The sequence below is a fragment of the Glycine soja genome, chromosome 15, assembly GCF_004193775.1.
Source record: "Glycine soja cultivar W05 chromosome 15, ASM419377v2, whole genome shotgun sequence".
Taxonomy (NCBI): Eukaryota; Viridiplantae; Streptophyta; class Magnoliopsida; order Fabales; family Fabaceae; genus Glycine; species Glycine soja.
Window position 1 is genome coordinate 10,174,577 of NC_041016.1, and position 24,316 is coordinate 10,198,892.

At 31.8% G+C, this 24,316-nt stretch overlaps 2 protein-coding genes across 2 annotated transcripts; both read left to right on the forward strand.

Moving 5' to 3' along the window:
• Positions 1-13,473: 13,473 nt before the first annotated feature.
• Positions 13,474-18,596, forward strand: LOC114387381 (LOB domain-containing protein 4-like). Its single transcript, XM_028347560.1, has 2 exons — positions 13,474-13,858; positions 17,746-18,596. Exons 1-2 carry the CDS (start codon positions 13,679-13,681, stop codon positions 18,076-18,078), a joined length of 513 nt encoding a protein of 170 aa, XP_028203361.1. The 5' UTR covers positions 13,474-13,678; the 3' UTR covers positions 18,079-18,596.
• Positions 18,597-19,148: 552 nt separating this feature from the next.
• LOC114388168 (metalloendoproteinase 5-MMP-like) lies at positions 19,149-21,048 on the forward strand. Its single transcript, XM_028348502.1, has 3 exons — positions 19,149-19,182; positions 19,646-19,954; positions 20,503-21,048. Exons 1-3 carry the CDS (start codon positions 19,149-19,151, stop codon positions 20,742-20,744), a joined length of 585 nt encoding a protein of 194 aa, XP_028204303.1. The 3' UTR covers positions 20,745-21,048.
• The last annotated feature ends 3,268 nt before the right edge of the window (positions 21,049-24,316 follow it).

The following is a 24,316-nucleotide window of genomic DNA, read 5'->3' on the forward strand; positions in this document are numbered from 1 at the left end:
TGTAAGATTAAAATGGTAGATGAAACCATGAATCTTTTTAAGAAAATGCATTGCAAAAATACGGTTCTTGATTAATTTATGGTTTGTGCAAAGCAGGAAGGATGTCTTGTGTTTGGGAGCTTGTTGAGGAGACGAAGGATAGAGGCCAACATGCTAATATATTCCCTTACAATTCTTTATTAGACTGTTTATGCAAAAACAACAATGTAAATAGGGCAATTGCATTATTCAAGAAAACTAAAGATCATGGAATTTGACCAAATGTGTACTCATACACAACAGTTATAGGTTGTACGAAGGTAGAAGACTTAAGAATGCACAAGAGGTTTTTCAATATCTTTTGATTAAAGGCTATCATCTACATGTTTGGACATATATCGTTATGATCAATGGACTTTGTAAAGAGGGGTTGTTTGATGAAGCTTTAGCCTTGTGTCAAAAATGGAAGATGCTGGTTTCATTCCTAGTGTTGTAACTTATGAGATAATTATCCGTGCTCTCTCAGAAAAAGATAGAACGACATGGCAGAGAAGCTTCTTCGTGAAATGATTGCTAGAGGCCTATAATAGCAAAACTAGTTAAGACACTTTCTAGTTACACAAGTTTTTCTAGCTTTTGATGACGACTAATGACAGGCAACATTAGTACAGGCAAAAGATCATCCACCAAAAGCTGCACTTCAAAATTTTATAATTTCCTCAAACACTAGAGAATACATCCAGTTTGTCGTTTAGGTTCCTACAAAGAAACTTCCTATTTACATCACTTCTTACTTTCAGAAGTGATGGAAACTGCAGTTGGCAAAATATCCATCAAGATGCACATAGACAACAAGCTCAACTTGTTTCCAGGGATTCTCAAAATATGCTACTACTACAAATATGCTGCTACTACTACAACCACCACCACTTCTTACTCTCAGTGATTCTCCAAATATGCTACTACTACAACCACCACCTCAACATGTTTCCAGCGATAAAGCTAATAATCCATCACCACTGTCAGAACTTCATGCAGGGGATTAGCAATCTAAACATAGCTCATAGTAGCTATGCAATCTTTGCTAGCACCGCTCTTTATGAAATTTGTATGAACAGGAAAGTTTTGTTTGATCTTTTACAATGATCATAATGAAATAACCAAGCAGGCCTTGTACTGTCTCTTCTAATGTTTGTTTCTAACTAATTTCTTTTTTTGTTTAATAGCATATGTATTTGAATGACTCTGTAATGCTACAAGTGATTAGTGTGACACAAGTTATGGTCACATTGAATGAATTGTATCAACAAAACTTTACGTATAATTTGAAACTTTAGATGTGTTATTATTCAATCTTATCTATTTTAAGTGTTCATGCTTATTTTTTCTGTGTATACCAATGCTATTGGATGAAAAATAATGCTGTTAAGATGATGGGGGAAGGCGTTTGTTGGTGTTTGCCAGCCTCTTATTTGCTGATCTGTTTTTCTCATTTGTCTACTTAAAGAAGACACTTGGACTCGATATATGTACTTCACAGGCCTCTGATTTGGGGGCTTCACCACGATTCAGAAACTTTCTCTGAATGTCAGTTTGCTTGTCATGTTTGTCTCGCTCATGAATAAAAAACTTGCAGGTGCTTTTGTTTTGCTAGGGAAGATTCTTTGGCACACATGCATTTTTACCAATTTCCAAATCCTTTGTTGCAAAACAAATAAAACACATCAGTACATATAATAGTTTTTTTTTCAAATAATTTTAACTGTCGTTCACTTTTCATTGAATTGTATCTACTACCATGTAGAGAATACATTATTAGACATACCTTTAGGAATTCTAGTGCCAAAAAAAAAAAACTTGAATCATTTATTAATTGTTAGCAATTTGATAAATATTTTTATAGTCATTCTCATTCATTTCATAATAGTTTTTTTTATTCAATAATCCAGTGGGAATGGGAGCATAACTGAGGTTCTTCCATTTGTAATTTCAGTTCTTAGTGCTTTCTATCCAACTCTGTTGTATAATCTGAAATGCTTCTTTTTTTCGGTAATATTTTTTAACGGAAGTATCCATTTTCTTCTTGTGTGACTTTCGCCAAATTTGCTGCTGTTATGATGAATGAGCAGAGGAATGAAACTTCTGATACCATTAGTGCTTTGAATAGATTGAGGAAAGTAAGAAGCTCCTTATTGTAATGATAAGTTTATGGACAAACTATGGAAGGTTATTTCTGGCTTAGCAAACCAAATTGTGACGTACAGAGGTTGTTTTTGATCAAGTAGAGCTTCATCTTCTAATGTGCTTTTATTTTGTATTGGTTAGTTGCACTATTATCTCACTACATTTCAGAATTTAATGGACCACCTACTCATAGTAAACTATTAATGATACCAAGGCATGTGATCTTAATAATTCTAGACAAATGGACCATCTTTTGCATTATTACTCAATAGCCAAATGGATTGAGTTAGGAGTTTGGTAGCTTCATGGCCAATTCTTTGCTGTTTTATCTTGGTGTTTGTGATATGACTTCAGTTGCAGAATGTTCCGTCACTTGTGCCTTTTTTTTTTTTTCATTCCCGTGGCTATGCATGGCTTAAGCATTTGGAATGACTCAGGTTCTCAAAATTTTGATAGAGCCTCTTTGATATAGTTTGACCATTGCTGTTCACTTCTAATGTAATAAAATGTTTGGCTCAATTCAAGTTGGGCTTTTTCTTGTGCATTGTCTATAGTCAGTGAAACTCATTATTTTGCTCCTACACTACAATATTTGTTCTCATTACAGTCACTGCAACTCGAGAGGCTCACTCATCATCATGATTCCAACAGGCTTCTTGGGAGATAGATCAAATGTGGGAGGACATTAGTCCAACATGAAAGGATTATTTTAACTAGATTTTGACCTGTGTTACGTGGATTTATTCTTTGTGGAGAATTAGATGGTCTTCTACAAACAGTGAACTTACAAATTAAAGTGACTCACGGTGCATGGAATGCAAAAACAAAATTTATTGAGACAGATAATTAATTAATTATGGCAGCTTATAAGCCAAATGTGAAGTCTTTGAAAACTTTATCCGAGTCGGTTGGGATATAAGGCTAATGTTTGCCTGGTCTGTAACTTAAGTGGGCATAGGGAGTGCTGTGGTTTGATACAAGGTTGTCTTATTGTTCACTATTTTTGTGGGTTATGCAGAATTTGGATTTATAATACCCTGACTTGTTCACCTTCGAGGCTTTGACTAAACAATTTTGACCTTCCTTAAAATGTTCATAAACATAACTGTCTGATGAGTGAGATGCAGCTCTAAAGGTTTTTACACAGTACTGTGTCCTATATTTTTTATTATAAGCATATTTGGATATATCATATGGTGAATTGCGAGTGTGCAATTGGGGGCTAGCTGCTTTTGTAAGCATATAATTAAACCATCGGAATTCAGAGAGTATTGTACCTATGCTTTTATCTATTAAACCAAATTTTGAGTTTTTTTGAAGTACTTGTGTCACCTTGGATTTCTAGAGTGAAAAATCAAAATTGTACAAGAGGATTGACAATTATTTAAATCAGCTCTGGCAGTTCCAAAACAATCTTTGTCGTTTACAAAATTATATTGCAAGTATAAAATTTTCTGATGTTATTATTTTGATGACGAGCTCAACTTATCCTTTGTTTATTGTACTTGATCTTTCCTTCACAAGTTTTCGCTTATTATACAACTATTTGCACACTCATCTATAAAAGCTTGAATGAGAGGAAAAAGGAAACTTTGCTAGAGAAAGAAGAAGCACTTATGAATGTTATGTAATCAAGATGTACCACATTATATTGTCCTGCATTATCCATTTTGGGCCTTGGATCTTATGGGATCCTTGGGGGACAAGGTAGATAAAAGTGATTGCATGATTTGTCTTTGTTGGAAGATATGTTAAATCATATCTGCACCTTTTCTTCCCTGTGTCGAAAGACATGATTTCCTTGGTAGCCATGCTTTGTTTGCTCTGTGAAGGGCATGGCAAAAAGGTTATGATAGGGACCCTCATGTTCTAGTGAAGATATCACTTTGTATAATTTTGTGAACTGTCACAATTTTGCTCCTTTTATGTGTCAAGAAATTTATCATTTCTACTTTAAATTATAAATTTTTACAATGCAAAGTCTCTATGGAACGCGTAATATTATACGAGGATTAAGATAAGTAATCATCGCTTTGCGCTCTGCTCCCTGTAACACCCTCTACCCCGACATATATATAAATAAATAAAATATATAAAAATATCGGTAACCAAATTCATACGGGTAAAAGGTTCACATTCACTTCACTATTATCAATTAAAACTTATTAAAGCATATTCGGCTCAAAATAAGGCCGTCAAAATTTACAAAAATATTTTGTTAAATTAGTGAGATTAAATAAAATAGACTAACATCATGCAATTAATATAAAATTTATGCCACACTGTCACATCCTATCAGAGCATTGTGTCCCGACGTCCTTCAGCATAAGGTTCCTTAAAGCACTTCACCTAGTCATCTGCTCCCCCGAACACAAGGTTCAAGATCATCACAGGATCCAAACACAAACAACACACAGGGAGTGGGTTATCACATTCCTAACTAATAGAGGAAAATAAAATAATATATAGGTATAAATATTATATAACAAAATACAATTTACTTGAGCATAACTCAAATTATTTCACCACACGTCTCATTCGTTTTCACAACATTCGCATACTCAATAGTCAAAACACAATATAATCAAATCAATCAATATAGAACAATACACAAACGTTATGCAGCAGATACACCAAGACTCAATTCTATATGCAATATGGTATCATGTCAGTGAAAAACTTCATCGGGCGCCTAGGAGTACATGACAAGACAAACCACACACTATCAAGTCAAGTCACTCTCACTAGGTAATATCATAGGGAGACCAGTCAAGATCACAGTGTTTTGCGAGAATGCTCCAACCATATGGGATCAACATAGGATTAAAGGAGCACTCAAACTGGGTGACCCCCAATGCCTACACTCCGAAGAGTCCGTCAGGGCCTCTCCCTCCTGATTCAGATCCAACCCAGAAAACATTTTAGCACACAGACTCTATCTATGAACTTTACAAAACACACAACTCCTCAATTGTTCTCAAATATTTTTAACTCGTCGCTCTTTAAGGGTCTTAGCATTAATTCGTCGTCATTAAAGGGTCTTAGCATTAACTCGTCGCCCTTAAAGGGACTTAACATTAACTCGTCGTCCTTAAAGGGTCTTATAATTAACTCATCGCCCTTAAAGGGTCTTATAATTAACTCACCGCCCTTAAAGGATCTTATAATTAACTCACCGCCCTTTAAGGGTCTTAAAATCGCGTGATTGTACAATTCATAATTCATAACTCAATGCAAACAACGTTACAATCACGTACATACTCAATTTATCACATACACTCGATCTTAATCACAATGGTATAATCTCAATCTAACATGTCATCACACTTCGTGAGTCACATACACTTTACCTATGAACCATGCAATACACACAACTATTCAATTGTTTTCAAAATCATTTTAACTCGTCGGGTTCCTATAGTGGATTTCATCACAATACTCGTCGCCCTTAAAAGGTCTTACAATTGTGTGATTGCACAATTCATAGCTCACAACACAATACACATCTCAATATACATGTATTCCATCATTCATCACATGTTCAATTCACCACATATTCACAATTTGAATCATCATTTCATATCCTCAATATAACAATTTATACAAAAGACTATCACAACCTGGGGACTAAACCCTTCAAATAATATTACACAATTATATCAAAATCATAGGTCAAAATATACAAATATCAAGAGCACAATTTATCAAGCAATTATCATCAGAACATCAATATTTTATTTATAATCATAAAGGAAAAATCGTAATTTAATAAACATCCCAAAATAAAACCCAATTTAATCCTCTAAGGATCCCTACACATGTTCTTACTAGCCCCCAATTGTGAATAACTCATCCCTTTCCTCTAAGCGGACTCACTTCTAAGCGGACTCACGTGTCTTCCGACAGCGATAGCAGCATCTCTATCGGTTCCCTGAGATTCCTCCAATTTTTCCTCTGACTGCTCCGATAGAGTTTCCAAACGTTAGAGAGACAAAGAAGGGATTGAAGCCTCCACTTGTACTGTCTTCATGCGATTCCTTTATCTCTCTCCACGAATATTATCTCGCAAATCTCAACGGTAAAAGTGTGTGAAATTGAATTTCAAACAACATATACAAATTTCATGAAAATCCAACGGTTAACGAAACCGAAATCTTAGTTTTACTGAGACTGTTTTGGGTTTATGCGGGAAAAGAGAAAGCTACGGTGCGAAGGGTATTTCTCTTAGCTCCAACATGTTTTTGCAATTCCCAACGGTGAGATTTCTCATAATTGGGTTTCGAACGTGCTCCTAAAATTTTGCGACGATCCAACGATAAATGAGTTCGAGATCGTCGTTTTTCTGATATAGGTTTTGTGGGCTGCAGGAAAAGAAATGATTTGGGGAGGAGGAGAGGGAAAACGAAAATGAGGGGAAGAAGAGACATCGTCAATCTAAAAACTGAGCTAACATCCCTATTTATACCTAGGATGCACACAACTTATTATTACTCTATTTATTTATTTTTAATATTTTATAAAAAAGAACTTTATTTTATTCCCTATCAAATGAATAAATCAATTTTTTTTTCTTCAAACCATTATTTCTCACTATTTATTTATTTATAAAAACATGATCATTTTTCTAAAACTCTATTTATTTATAAATAACAATTATTTATAAATTAGTTTACGAAAAATGGGATGTTACACTCCTAAGGATGTAGGCACACTTGCACCTCGTTAACTCTCTTGTGTTTGTGTGTACGAATGTGATTTCTCTAATCCCTTTAGAATTCCGGCTAATAATTGGTATTAGAGTTCGACTTGGTAATCGGCTCAAACGAGTAAAATGGAGGTGATGCATTCATAGACATAAAGATTTCTCGTATCTAAAGTCTACATAACAGGTGAGTTCATGCATGGAGACCAGACAACGAGTTCTGCAGGTATTGCAACGGTGCAAGGAGGTATTAGAACATGTTGATGACAATGACTAGTCAGGGCGGGACAATCACAATTAAGCTTTAAAAGCCACCATGAAATACTCATGGATTGAAAATGATTTTTGCTTGAGAGAGAAACGATCATATGAAAAAAACTCACTTGAAAAAAGAATTTTTGAAATATAAGTGTTGCATGAAGTTTCACATCTGGTAGGAATGAAAATATTAAATATCAATAATATCCATAAATTTGAATATTAAGATTTTGGGTTAAGATATAATATAAATTTATTTATGTAATTACACAAAACTAATTAATTTAGATCTGCTTGTGTTTAAAATTACCAAAGCGATCTAATGCACTTAGATTTTGTGCTTTTTAAAGGGACCACTAAGTCATAGAGATTTCCCAAAGTCAAATTCATGTTCCCACTATCAACATATCCGTAAAGAAAGATAATAGCCGAGTGTGCTTACAAAAATATGATTAGAGAGAGTCATGACGAAAAATACTCTAAATTATGTCTTTAGAAATTTTTAGATACGGTATAAAAATGCTAAAGATTATATTAGTTGATGGTGGTTAAAGTAGATTATTTAAAAAACTCCCTAATGGCTTACTTAGAGAATCATGGAAACTGGACCCATATAAAGATTTCCTTAAACAACAAGATACTAACGTTAATTATTGTTAGCATTTCATTATGTTTATATGAACCTTATTAGTTCAGTGAAACATGAGCTGTCTCATCCAGGCAGCAAAAAAGCCAATGAAAGTATCAACTTTCGCAAATATCCCCCATTACCATATACCAGTGGAAAGACAGAAACAATCCATATTTTTTAACTAAAGAAATTCAATTTAAAATGCACTGTAATAATTAGAGGATATAACCAATTACCGCTTTACATATTCCATATCGTTTAAAATGAGCTACAAGGAAATTAGTTTCATATATTTTGTGGGTACTAGTTGTTTTTTTTAGTCTTGGACAGTCAGTTATTAATATAAAATGGACATAAAAAATATGAAAAAAAATTAAATGAAGTCATAGATTATAGATATAATCATATAGCTTATAAATATCACATATGAATGAAGGTTGTTTAAAGTAATTCACATGATCATTTACTCTTAACATAATATTTGAGATCATCACAAGATTCAAACACAAACAATGAAGAGTGAATTATCATATTCCTAAATAAGTAAAGATAAATGAAAACACATATATATAATATAAGTATCACAAGTTCAACTTAACATAATTCACATCATTTTACCATTCATTGCATAACATCACTTGTCTCAAGGATTTAATCACAAAATTACATTCCACACCTTTACATTAATCACATGTTCAGAACAACACATCTCTAGTACAATACAACATCTCACACTTACACAATTCATTACTCACCATCATGTAACAAGTCGCAATGATGATTACACAAATGCTATGTAACAGATACACCCTATATGTAATATGATACTATATCAATGAAAAACAACACTAGGACGCCTAGGAGTACAGACACACCACACAATGGGTATGTCAGGTCATACTCTCACTAAGTGAAATAATAAGATGACCAGTCAGGATTACTCTGTTTTGCAATAATGTTTCAACCATATGCGATCAACATAAACTTAGGGGAATATTTAAACCGAGTGTATTTACCCCTAAGGCCTAGACTCCGGAGAATCCGTTAGGGTCTCACCTTCCTGATTCAGGTCCAACCCCTAAAACAACTTTTGCATGAAGACACTGCTCATGAATTATACAATATCACGACCTCACACTTATTTCAAACACGTTTAACACAATGCACTTCAATTTAACACCTCAGATTCCTAACTTGGAACCCTACACTTTCCTTTTAACACCTTGCGCATAAACACTTTTCTCAACGTAAATACCAGATGAGTTATTGTATAATTCACAACTCACAACATAAGTAATATCACATCAAGTATTAACCACACACTTATTGACAATCATATCTCATGTTCACAATTTTAACATCTCACAACGTCACAATCTATTATCACATGTTTTCGTGTATCTTACAAATTAACCATGCTCAACTTGTCACTTATACTCAATCTCAATCACAATTTTATAATATACAAATAGTATTACATATATAGACGTACACAATATACAAATAACTAAACAAACAAATATTCTAATAATGAATTTACAAAGTGAAATATAATTAAACAAAACTGCACCAAGAATTCACTAAAATTTTTGAAGAACCTTATAGTTAAATAGACTTTTGCCAATTTTAATGAACAACAATATAAAACAGTATATAAACTCATACTAAATATTAATTCCAAACTATATAAAAAAAATTAAGAAACACGAAAAGGAAAAAATACAAAATCAATATCTCATTTCCTCTTACGATAAATCCTTCCTTACTTAATTTCATCAATTCATGTTAATTAGAAGAAAAAAAAAATCAAATTTCTAGGGTTCACACTCAATACAAGAACATATCAATTTCACAACAATTTTGCATTGGTACATCAAATGGTCCATCAAACGCATTCAATTTGCGATCAAAAGCATGCAAAAAAAATTGAATTTTATAAAATAACCCAAAATTAATCCTTTAAGGATTCCTACACATGTTCATTCTAATCTCTAAGCGTGAATAACTCATTCATTACCTCTAAGCAGGCTCACGTGTGTAATCCAACAACGATAACGACGTTTCTAGCAATTTCCTAAGATTCCTCAAGCTTTTTCTTTGGTTGTTATAGGTAGATAGATATAGATGTTTACTAAGTAGATTATATTGAGCCGCAATATATGGGTTTCCAAGCATTAGAGAGAAGGAGAAAGAATTAGAGCCACAATTTTACTGTCTCCGTGCGAGAGATATTTCTCTCTCTACAAAAATTATTTCGGAAATCCCAATGGTGGGAATGTGTGAAAATGAATTCTAAATGTGGTGTCCAAATTTCAAAATGATCCCACGGTTAATGAATCCGGGATCATAATTTTACTTGGACAGATTTGAGTGTATGCCGGAAAAAAAAAGAGTGTTGGGAGAGGAAGGGAGAACGAATTTGGTAGGAAATAAGAGCATAGAGACGTATTGTAATTATAAAAACTAACTTAATATGTCTCTATTTATAGTCAGGATACTTTCAGTCAATTATTTACTTTATTTTTTATTTTATAAAAAGAAATTATATTTTAGACATCCTATGTTTAAAAGAAAGGTTTCATGGTCTTCAAAAGCAGTCATAGTGACCAGAAGAGAGGGGGAAAAAAGGAAAAGAGAATGGATTAGCGCCATTATGATTAATTTGGTTATCAATATCAATGGAACATATATGTGACAACACTTCAAAGAAATCATGAAAGGTGAAAAAGAACAAGATATGGCATAACATTTATGCAATTGCTCTCTTACTTACATGCTAACACAATTAATGCACCCCTCATTTTCACACATGGAACTAAAGTGGGAGAAACCAAATCAAGCATTCAGTATAGTGGAAGGTAATCAAGGTATATGTTGGGGACAAAAGGTTCACAAATTGTCCAAAATGGGCCCCCCTCACTTTGAATTTGATACATGCATGCCTTCTTTGATTTCAAACTTTAGCTTTTATCAAGTCTCAAGTCAAAATAACCGAAAGAGAAAGCTGTTTTTTTCTCCAATGGTCGAAGCACTCCTCTTCATTTTGACCATCAAATAGGACACACACTTTCTAGTTTCTGAGCATAGAAGAGATCATGCATGAAGAGTTGTTGCATATGCATCTACTATTGTTTTGTTCCCATTGTACTATACACAACATGGAGTTTGTTTGTCAATAGTTGATCCTTGAGAGAAAAAGGAAAATGGAAAATCATTGCTTCACCTAACTCACCTGCCTAATGCCTATGAGTTTCTTTTGCTCCCTCTAAAGCTCAAAGGCCTGCAATCATTTCATTCTTCAAAAATTGATGGTAGGTTGCTTCAAAAAGTAGCCCAACCTCCTCTGCTTTGAACAAACACCTTGCATTATTCTCTTAATTATTTTGCAATAAAATATTGCTCTTTGAATTTTATTCATGTCTTAAAAGGAGAAATTAATAATTTCATTTTTCCTTTATGGTCTTCTTCCCACTAGCATATTTCTATGCTTTCATTATCCGATGGTTACACTACTAACTTCAATTTCAACGTTCACAACATATTTAGGACTAGCATTATTAGCTTTCTATAGAACTGGTCAACAAAAACATATTGGTCAATGTGGATTATTTCTAGATAGAATGCTATAAGGACAATCAATTCGTGTATATAGAAAATATTTAGAGAGAAAGTTTTATAAACATATCTACATACCTAAGGGATTATTCTTTAACTTTCGAAGAGAAATATTCTAGGTACACACAAAAAAAAAAACAGTTACAGGACCAAATTTCATCTAAACTTTTATGTCCATCATCGAATTACAAGACGTCTTCCCATGTTTCTCTAAATGCATATAGTGTGCATATGTATACTCAAAACTAACACTATCAAAGTGTACAAAGTAAGGAAGTAAAAAGAAAACATTCACTGTTATTTGAATTGAAGTACTCCACTTAAATTAAGGATGGATTTCTTTCAATAAGTTTTAGCCATTTCTTATGACATTAAAATGACACAAACATTTTGAATTGATAAGTTTTAGCTTATGCTTAAGACATGTCCTCTCATTAGAACAAGATAAATTTCCTCTCTCTAAACTATTCTCACCCATTTGTTTTATTTCGATTATCATATAGTAAAATGACTGGTTGGGAATAGCTTTTGGGGCCAAACTTGATTCTCAAAGCAGAATTTAGAAGGTGTTTTTTGTACCATTTATCATCATTTAATCTACCTTACAGAGTAACAGAGACCATCTTATAGTGATTTTTTTGTCACTTGTCACTTTTTTCAAGGTGGAAGGTTAGAAATGTAACACAAACATACTATATGTCAATGAGAATTAACAATTTTTTTTTTAAAAAAAACGTATTGAATTCGTTTGAGTATCATTGTCTTCTCTTAGCTATTGCTGTCTCCTTTTAGGGTTTATGTCCCTTTAAAACAGTGGAAACCTAGGTCATCAGTGCCCCTAAAGCATAGTCATTGACTAACTACCAGTAGACCCCAGAGTTGACTGAAAATAATTATTCGGGTTCACAAACTCAAAGATCTTAACAATGAGCATATCATTATCATGTGCTTCAATTTGTGATGGCAGGCATAGGCGTGTAGCAAAGAGTTTAAAATTTCTGCATTCAATATATAAATGTATAAAATTCATAGTGGAATTCATTCATATAATTGAATTTAGTTTCGTATATTTAATTTTATTACCAATAATATAAGAAAAGAAAATTAACAATGCTCGTTATTAAAATAATGAAACTAATAATAAAAGAATGGTGTCATCAACTATGATGTTTTATGTATAAAAAAAACTATGATGTTGGAGCTATTGAAATTAAGTGTGGCTTTGGCATCATCATACTGCATGCGCTAGTTATTTTTGAAGAATAATAAAGGAAATATAATCCTTTTAACCCTACAAGCAAGATGGGAGTGATTGCAGAAACACTAATTAAAGGTATAACTATTCCTTTAATTAAGAAAGTATGCATCCTCTCTATAATATATTGCGACGTACGATCGAACACATACGGTGACATGTTACTTTTTTTGTCGTAACTAATTAGTGTGTATTTTTCTGGTGAAGTGGACAACCAAGTATGTATTTGAATTACTTTATTCTACATTTAAAATAGTTTATAAAAAAATTTAATATTTAAAATAATTATATCAAGCAATTACTACTTATCAACAAATACTAATTAAAACCTAGCATATACTTAATTTTTTTTATAGAGTGGAGAAATAAATCCCTTGAAATGACACATATTTAATATATGATACGTTTTGTAAGTAAAGGATTACAAAAGAGAGTTTATTTTTTATAAACTAAAAATATATATTATTTTATTTGGAGAACTAATTAATTAAAAACATATTTAATCTTTAATTTATTTAGATTTTGATTTAATCTCTTCAAATTCTTTTCCCCTGTATAAAAAAAAAACTCTTCGACTTAAATTTCAGGTGAGCCCTGCATCTGATTATAAATCTCTGACCTACATGTAATAATTGATCATTGATTAATTCGTCACAGTTAATGTGTAATTTTTTATAATTAAAAAGTGTAAAAACAATATACAACTTTCATGGGTTAAAAAGCATTACTCTATTGTGACGTAGTGGTGGCCCTCCACTTTTTTCCCTTTGACGTTTTGGCCTTACCTTATAATAATAACAATAACAATTATATAATGCTTGCCACTCCTCTCTCCCACATGCTTCTCACTTTTGTTAACTTTCCAAAGTAATTTTCATCCATTCAGCATTAATTTCCCGTTGCCTCACTAACTGGGTATATATATTTGTCATGTCTTATTAGCCATATTCTTTTGTACCGACACTCCTTTTCCCTCTCTTTATATTTTGTTTTAAAGAGAGGGCTAAAAAAGAAAAGGGTTAGTGTTGTACATTCTTGTAGCAGCTTAGAATTGATGAAGGAAGGTGGTGGTAGAAAGCAAGGTGCAGCCTCACCTTGTGCTGCATGCAAGCTTCTGAGGAGAAGGTGTGCTCAGGATTGTGTTTTTGCTCCATATTTCCCAGCAGATGAACCCCAAAAGTTTGCAAACGTGCACAAGGTGTTTGGTGCTAGCAATGTCAACAAGATGCTTCAGGTTCACCTTTTTAATTATTATTAATTTATTCCAACTATTTCTCTTGTTTTATTTCTTCCCTAATTTCACTTGATATAGATCACTACTCCACATGCACGTCTAGCTTAGGCAACTTTTGGTTGTCAATATTTATAAATAGTTTTTCGTTGGACTTTTTTTTCCTCATTTCCCTAAGAATGCATACACATATCCTAGCATTATCTTTCACATAAGAGTTTAAATTTATGAACACAAAGCCTACAAACAAGGAAGCTTAAAAAATATCAGATGTTTTATGTTAGATATACCATGAATTTTTAACAAAATAAAAATATACTATGCTACTGTCTTATTTATTCCTTAAATTTTTGTTAAAGTAGAACTTGACAGCTTCTTTATTTGAGATTTTTAATTTTTAAAGTAAAAGTAGAGTTTATTCGATTTTAAGATGCATGAAGGCATATATGTCACGATCGATCTATTAATAGAAACATTTTTCTTGTGATATAAGATTTAAACTAACGGTCAAAATCTACCTAATTAATTTAATCAGATTATATAATGATTCTAACAAGTTAAAAATTTTACTTTTGTTACTAAAAGTAAAACATTTAACACAAATTTTATTTAGTAACATTTATTTTACATATGTCAAAATTAAAACTGACTAAATTAAAAAAAAAATCAACACTTGAAAATCACTAAATGTATAGTCAATATAGTTCTCCCCCTGATAGACTTTAATTACGGTGGAGTAACTCAGAAGATTTATTAATTATATTAATACTACTATTTTTTGTAATATAATTTCAGCAATTAAAATGAAAATCTTCAAACATCATAAATTCAACAATAAAATACTCACTTTAATTATTTATTCCTCTCCAAATACTTCGGCCAAACAATATACCACTACATTTTTGGGGGTGGGGGTTAATTTGTGCAAATATTGAAGTGGTTTTTAGTGTATTATTAGAGTTAGAATATACATGAGTACTATACACCTTGTGTCTATATATAGGCTTTGTCATAAGCATAGAACTTTCCTTTACAAATATCTTAAAATCTTTAGAGTTTTTGAATTCTAATTTTTTTTTACAACCATAATTAATCTTATTTTTCAAGTTGTAAGATTTTTTTACACTTGTCAACAGAGTTTTCAAGATTTACAAACATTAAGAGAGTTTTAGATTCTCTTTTAATTTTTTTTAACCACCGTAATTAAAAATTTTGTCTCCCCGATATGATTTCGAGTTTTGGATTCTCATGATTAATTTCTAATACATGTGTTCGGTATATATATATAAAGTGCGGGCGTAATGTTATTCCTTCCTCCAGATAAAACAAAAATTTTCCTAATGTAACTTGAAATTTTGATTCAATTTAAGACATAGATTTATGTGAAATTGTTTATAAGTTAATTTCAATCTTTCGCCCCTTCTACTTGGCGTTAGGACGTTGAAAACTTTTCACTCTTTTGAGCATCATGGAAAGACACCTCTACTAAATTCTTGGGGCACGTCAAATTAAGGGGATCTTCAAATTATTCGGATTAAACACTATCCAAACATAATTAATTGGTCTTTTGAACTATTTTTTTAAACCTAGATGTCGTTTTTAAGATAAATGTTCGATCAAGACAGATATTCATTTTTTCATCAATTAAGAAATGGAATTGGATGCTAATTTTTTTTTTTTGTTAAGTGAGTGCTAATAATTTTGAACCATATACTATACATATAAGAAGGAATGGTGCTATTTCTTTTATGAGGCTTTTAATAAGTAATTTTAAATATTAAAATAGTCTGTAAGATAAAGAAAAGGTAATTTCATTGATACATATAATAAAGTTAATTTAAACTTTTATCTCAACAAATGTTTAAATTACATTGTCTTTTCATTTATTTTAAATTTTTTATATATTTTTAAAAAATAAAATAATAAAATATTTTATATAATTTTTAAAAATAAAATATTTTATAGTTAACTTATTTTAACATTAGGGAGCCTTTTAGGATTATTTGTGTATGATCTCAAATCAAGTTGACAGTTAGTTTTGAAGAATAGTAGAGACAAAAATATGATTAAAAGACCTTTTCATAATTATTATTTATTATCAATTCTTTTGTTTATATTAAAATAATTAAAATGCATCATATTTGTTATTTCTTCAAAGAGCTATAATTCTTAAAAACAAAAATAAAAATACTGCAATTTAAATATCTCTTAAAGAAATCAATATATTAATTTATCTAAACAAAAGAAGGATGGATCATAATATCGATATTTTCATTATAAAAACTAAGCAAATATTTTTCAAGTTAATCACTTCCACAGCAACGTGGCTTTTTCTTAGCAACCCTTTGAAAGTTTAGGAAAAGACCAAGAAGATTGGATGCATTATCTTTCATCATCATCTCTTTGTCTTGTATTTATTTTTCATATCTCAATAATGACAATGCGCTCTGCCGCTCAAAGTTCACATGTGTGTAAATTGTAATTTTCAATTAATCAAAAAATAAAAGTATCATAAGTGCTTTAAAGTTTAAAGTTAAACCCCCACCACCACATCTTTAGCAAAAAGTCCTACACGCAAAAACCCCACCGTATAAGTGTTTTTATTTTCCAATATTAATAATGTTGTAGAATATTGCATCATTCGATTGTAAAATGTTTTATAAGTATATTAAAAGATAAGTATAAATAAATCTAACATATTCATAAAGTAAATATAATATGTCTTCCAAATTCTTCATCAACAATAATAATCTAAAATATATTTATATATTAACATTTAATCCAAGTTAATCTTTGAAACAAATTTATTATTATATTGATTATTTTGTGGTGAATGATTAACAGTTTTATTTGCTTGAGTACTCTTTCATTTTTCTTTCTTTATTTTTAAAAACTGAAGTAGAGTCATACGTGTAAAGGTGTATAGTGAGTTAGTGACTGCTTAGTTTTTAAATTTTAAAGCAGATTATCTTGTTTAATTATTTTAAAAATTAACCTTTGGCTATTCGGGGGAGCCAATGGGAGCTTGGAAACGTGATGTTGGCACCCAAAAGTCAAGGCCAAGCACAAATTGTAGTAGCGTTGACATGCTATATAACCAGCAACGCGCATTTGTAAAACAGAAATTATAGTTTTACTACTTAAATATATATTTCATACAATAAAAAAGGAAATATAAAAAAATGTTTTAGTAACATGATTGATGATAAAGAAATAACAAAAAAATTATATAAATAATATAACTTTTTGGTAAACCACACTTTAGAATAGGATATTGCAAACCCGTTGCACACGACCTTCAATTTCCACATCAGAATAAAAATATATTTATGTTAACGTTATGCTTCCGAACCACGTGAACCTGTCTTTTGAAATTAATTTATTTTAATCAGATGAAGTGAACAGTAATAAGTGACTAATAAAATGGTTTAAAAATACAACAGAAACAACCAAGTAATAGTAATTTATGTATCTTAGTTAATTGATTAAGGGTCAAGTAATAGTAATTTATGTATCTTAGCTAATTGATTAAGGGTTTGAATTTTGATTCATGATTGAATATGAAATGGATCGTATTAAAAATTCACTTAGTGTACATTTACAATTTCATACGAACATTTATTATTGTTTTCAACCAAAACAATTTCATACTAATTTTAAGATGAATAAAAATGATTTAATGACAATCCACTATTAATTTAAAAGAAAAATTATAATGTTAATTAGTTAAAAATTATCATTAATATAACTTATATGTATGAAGATTTGGAATGAAATGATATTATAAATTACTTGATACGGTAAATGCATAATCTATTTAGTCATAATAAAAGCCCTAATTTCCTTGTATTTTTATTTTGATGAAAGCGTAAAAACCATGAATTTGTCAGGACCTACCAATGCATCAACGAGGGGATGCAGTGAGTAGCATGGTGTATGAGGCCAATGCCAGAGTCCGAGACCCTGTTTACGGGTGCGTTGGGGCCATCTCTTCACTTCAGCAACAGATTGATGTGCTACAGACGCAATTGGCCCTGGCCCAGGCTGAGGTGGCCCATCTTCGGGCGAGACAAAACAGATGCTTTTCCCATCATGGGCTTAGGCCAACTAGCCCAACCACTAGTGGTTTTCCATCATCCAAGACCTTGGACTCACATGCTAAGCCTATTTTTGACATAGACATGGTGGACCAGGTTCGCTATGGTGCTTCAATGTGGTCATGACTCTTTGTTTTTTTTATTACTTTTTTTTTTTATTAATGTCATGACTTATATGCTAATACAATTATTTGTACTCTAGTTAGTATATCTATTAGTGGAGCATAGGAAGAAAAAAAAAAAGCAATTTGGCCTACACTTCCACTTGGTGAGTGTTGGAGCGGTGCTGCCGGCAGTGGCCGGGGTACTGTGGTGGTGGAGGAGCTGTGGTGGAGGCGTTCGCCCGCTTAATTAATTTAATTTTGGTTTTTGGGAAAGAGTTTCTCATTGAAGGTTAGATGTAAATGTTATTGTTACTTTGTATGAAGGACAAGTTTATGGCGTGATAGTATTTGGACTCTTTATGGCAAATGTGAAAGGGAGCCATGGATATTCTGTTGTTGTGTTTATTAGGAGTATTATGACTTGGCCTTTTCCAACATCATGGATGAACCAAGTGGCTTTTACATGGATTTTGATAGGCAAGGATGCTTCTTTCTATTGTTGGAATATTCAGTATTGCAGTGGATAACTTAAGTACTATATATTATGGCTATATGTTCTCTCCTCCGATTTGTTTTTTTTTAATCTGAATATTTATCTTTAATTGAGAGTTTTTATTTTCATTCTCATTATGACTCATCCTATTCGATGTATTTAACATTGAGTTTTTTTTTCTCTTTCAAATATATATTTATTAAATTTAAATTTAATTTGATGATGTTGATTATCTTTATTAAAATACTACTCATTATACATTCATTTTTCTGCTCTATCTTATTTTTATCCATTTTTTTATCATATTACCAGTCACTTTTATTACTTTTATCATTGGGAACATATCTTCTTATGTAGAAAAAGAATTTGAATCCTCTCGAGTGATATAATCTCATCATTTGTTCTTTTAAAACTCAGTTTTAAAATAAAAATATATTATGCATGCTATGAATTTTTTAATGACCAAGATTTCATACAGTGATAAAGTGACTGTAGAAAATTCTTTCCCTTAATTATTTTCTCTTAATTTCTATCTTTTTTCTTTTCCTTTCTATTTTTTTCTTCTTATTTTCACCTTAATCTATCCTAAAATCGGATGAATGAATGGATATCACCACTGTTATTATATTGACCGTATTTATTGCCTACGTGAGATAATATAAGATAAAATAGGATAGAAAAAATAAGAAGAGGAGGAAAAATGTAAGTTAAGATAATTAAGCGACATGCATGAGAGAAAAGAAATAAAAAAATGAATGTAGAAATCATTTTATATATAAGTTTGTTACACCATGACATTACTCTACTAAAATCACGTATTATATTGTTCCCGCGTTACTTTTCTTGGAAGCCATATATGTTCAAAACTTTCTTCAGTATTTTCCTTCTCTTTCTCGTGGCGCAACCTTTGAGTGTTCACTCCAGAACCCTTATATCAGCTACACACTACCTTCAAAATTAAACCCCGAGAACACTCAAAAGGGTCAAATCACAAGTGCCAGAAAATATCTCAAGGCATTCGGATACCAAGAAGACAAAAAACCCAATCTCAACAACACCGACACTAGCAACACACGTGATTTAAAAATCTAAGAAGATTTGAAAACCTCAATATATAAAAAAGTTCCAGGAATATTACAACCTAAACGTGTCGGGAAAACTGGATTCAGAGACCATGAAACTAATGTCGTTGGCAGCCCAAAACTCACCGCGAGTACGAGGTTTGCATTCATCCAAGGGAAACCTCAATGGCCAAGCTCCAAGCGACACCTCACGTACGTGTTCGAATCAGGTGTGGAGGGGGGTGCACCGTTAGGGCTTCTCCGGAGGGTTTTCAGAGAGGCATTTCGGCAATGGTCGTGCACGTCTTCGTTCACGTTCGAGGAGGCTCGGAGCGGAATCACAGGTTCGGAGTTCTTTTTCCTTTTTTTATGACAAATATTAACTGTTAATTTTTGTTAAAACATTAGTGGGAGAGATTCAAATTCAATATCCTCTTCCTTCTTTTTTTCTCTTTTTAACTAAGAGTTAATCTTATAACTCTTTCAGGTTTTGATTTCTTTTTCTTTTTTGATTGACAAATGTTACTTCTGAGTTTTTATTAAAATGCTAAGGATGGAAATTTGGAATCCAATAATCTTTTCTTTTTCCCTTTAACCAATAACTCAATCTTATAAGTCTTTCAGGTTTAGATTTCTTTTTCTTTTTTATTCACAAATGTTAATTGTTAATTTTTGTTAAAATGTTAATGAGGAACATTCAAATCCAATAATTTTTTCTTTCTCCCTTTAACCAATAACTCAATTTTAAAAGTCTTTCAAGTTTGGATCTCTTTTTCTTTTTATATTAGTTTAATTTTGTTAAAATGCTACAAGGGATTCAAACCCCTTAACCTCTTCCTCCCACTTTTTTTTTAACCATCAAGTTAACTTTATAACTCTTTTTTTATCTCAGATTGGGTTCTTCAGTGGAGACCACCGAGCGGAGATGGGTTTCCGTTTGACATGTTTGGACCCGTTTCGGCGCATGCTTTTCAACCACCTGATGGAAGGTTGCATGTTGATGCGGATAAGCCGCGGAATAATGAAGTTTCGATACAGAGGGGGTATTATGATTTGGTGTGGGTGGCGATGCATGAGATTGGTCACCTTCTTGGGCTTGGTCATAGCCCGATGCGTATGTGCATGCTGGAGTGAATAAGAGGAAACTTACTGTGGATGATGTTGCAAGCATAAAGGACTTGTACTCTTCGCCGGATCAGAGTGAGAACTCTCATGTGGTGCGATTATCGTCTTGTGTGATCTTAATTTGGTTTTGCTTACACATTTTTTATCTTATTCTTTTATGACTACAAGTGGAGATTAATGCCAGCATTTGTCAATAAAAAAAAATAAAGACCAATGTTTAGGTATAGAAAGTGTTTGGTAACAAATAATTTTTTTCATGCGAGAATATGATTCCTTCATGATTCTTAAGTATGCATGAGATCAACTCTCAAGCTTCATGACACATTTATAGCTCATGGTTTTTCCTTAAAGATGTGTTATTGTAAAAGAATTAATTAAATTCAAATTTTCTCTCATATATTCAGTGTTTTTTTTTTCTCTTTTAAGTCAGCAAAATATATTCATATATAATGGCACGATGGCTGCCAAATCATATACAAGGATGGCTAATGGAACAAGGTTACTCAATATTAATAATGGAGCCATTAATATGCCATGACCAAGACAAATAAATCACCACCAAAAGTTCCTCAATACACTGTCATATCCCAGGGATACAAATGTTTGTATAAAAAAGAATTGAATGAAGTGACTTATCTTTCCAATCATTATTTATTTTTAAACTTTCATTTATGCCATGGTCATCATGTTTTCACTCTTGCATTTTCGTTACTATGTACTTTTGTACCAAACAATTCGTACCAAATAGCAGTGATCTTATTCGAAGGCGGTTTAGTTTGTACTACTTGGAAATTAATATTGCAGCATGGGCTAAAGCAGAGTACCACAGTGTATCGTTGTTTCTCAAGAAAATTAATTCTTGTATTTTATAAGTTGTTTATGGAAATCCCGCCGAACAGAAAATGAATAGTTTTGTTTAGGATAAATGTCTTTGTTCCTTAAGGTTATATATATATATATATATATATATATATATATATATATATATATATATATATATATACACCAAAAAAAATGAGTAATATAAAACTTTTTGACAACATAAAGATTCAAAATAAGATTTTTAAAATTTAATATAACAAAATATATATGTCAAAAAGTTTTATATTACTCATTTTTTTAGTATTTTTTAGCAACGTTAATATTTTTACTGATTTTTAAATTTAAAAATAATTAATTTAAAATAATAACAATTAAAAGCTGTCATTATTTTTATTTTACTCATCTTCTTTTTTCATCATCTTCCACCTCACAACCACCATACAACCAAACACCACCACATGCCATGTGTCACCACCCGTCGTGACACCATGAATCAGACCTACGCAACCACCCACCACCCAAACACCACCACAACCAAGCGTCACTACCCTTGACCCCACAATTTAGACCCATGGAACCACCACCACAACTGTGCGTCGCCAGCCTCAACCCCACAAACCTAGATCTGCCTGTACCAAAAGGTTAATGGAAGTGTAATTATTTTTTTAGTGTTATATGTGGATGACATATCACTCATTGAAAATGATATACCAATAATGCAAAGTACAAAAGATTTGGTTGGTTATCTTCAATAGCACAAGATATTCTTGACCCCAGTGAGCATATCAAATACTAAAGTGTGGAAGATCTAAAAATTTAGAGAAAACATCAAAGCCTTTAGATATGATATAAGGACATGGATAACAAAAATGTGCTTTAGGTGGTTTAACACTTTTCTTTGGTGCAGTAGAAAAAAACACTTTCCTTTGATAATTTACCTGCTATCTAATGGATATGATACATATGTCCTATTGCTATTTTCTTTTCAAAGTCGTTTTTCTAGAACGTTACTCGCAGCTACGAGAACTACACATCGTGGTTGGAGCTGTCCATAAATAGCATCGTAAATTCTTTCATCTAATACTAGTACTGTCTGAGTTTAATGAGGCTTAGAAATTAGCGTTGGAACATTGGCTGTTTGTAGTTATATTGTTGGCAAAAATGTGACCTCTAATTATTATGATATATTGAGATATTTATCACCTTTCTTGCCAATATTAATTAAAAATGTTGACCAACTTAAATACTCGTTTAATTCGTATATATGTACGTACTGTTTTTAGCTGAAGTTCTAAATTTAGTAGGCCTGTAACAACTGTGACATTCAAAGCAAATTAACACCAAGAAGGTCAGCAGGTGCAGAATCTAATTCATCATAAGCACAAAGAAAAATTTTGTACTACTACTGTGTAGACTGTGGTGTGTACCTAAACTTTTTATTTCGACAGTCGAAAATCCTACAAACGTGAACATTTTATTAAGTGTGCGTAATAGTTGAATTGCATAAGAATGTGTTTACAAAAGTGTTTAATTTTTTTTGCATGTGTACAAACCAATTCTTAATTCATGTTTTGGTTTGGCTTCTTGGCCAGATGCTTAAGCTTCGCAACTCCAAGACTTTCCTCGTCCAAGGTAATGGGAGAGGTGCACTGTTAGGTTTCCCCTTCCGGAATCTTTTGAATTCTTTGTGTATTAGGCTTTTTCTTAAGTCAAATAGCATCTAGGCTGCTGTTGAGTGTGTTTATATCTCATTGTGTCAGAACATTTTTAAATCTTACATGAATTTAAATACCACTGCTGAATCGTATGTTGAATTTTTAAGAATTTCTCAAATTGTTATATTCCATACGTACTAAGTATGAAGTTCCACATACCAATAAGTAACTTGATATTACATACATAATAACATCTATATAAAGCGTTCTACATAGGGTGGACATTTTTTTTGGAGAATATTTATAGAGGGTGATAGTGGGTCTGCACATAATTTTAGACTTTAATTTGCAACAACCGGTTCCTATGTAAAACTGTCACATTTATCTACGTACGGGTGGGGTGCATTATGTGAGGGAAATGTTTATAATTATTACATGTACTTAAAAAATTCATGTGATTGATTTTATGATTTAATTTTAACTATTTATGTATGAGTGTGGTGTAGATTTTCTCATCTCACTCTTTATGCAAATGCTCATCACTTGATATGCTCTTGTGGACAAATACTTTATTGAGTAATTAATTATAAACAAATTTATTTTTTCTTCTATTGTATTTATTCTTCTCTATTCTTTTTTATTGTATCACTTATTAAGTCTAATACTTTTTTTTCATAATTTTTTCCTTTTTCAACCACCCCATCTTGGGTGTCCGTTTATTATTTCCGACTTTACGTGTGATCATAAGTTCACAATCACAAGTTTAAATTGTAAATATTAAAGTGCATGTGATGTACCAATGAGTATAAAAAAATAAAAATAAATCTATTAGGTTGAAGATTATCAATTTATAATTCCTTACTAACTCTCAGAGCATAGAACCAAGATCTCACACAAGAACTCGGAATACAGAGGAAGTAGGGACACTCACTTGTGGAACTCACACGAGGAAGAGCAATCTCAAGGGACTGAGTGTTATTAATTTTTCTGAATCAATCATATTACAATAATATACTACTATTTATACAAGTGAAAGCAACGGAACCCGCTTAAACTCTAACAATCCTTTTTATTTTTAACCCCTTACGATTATTTTTATAAAAT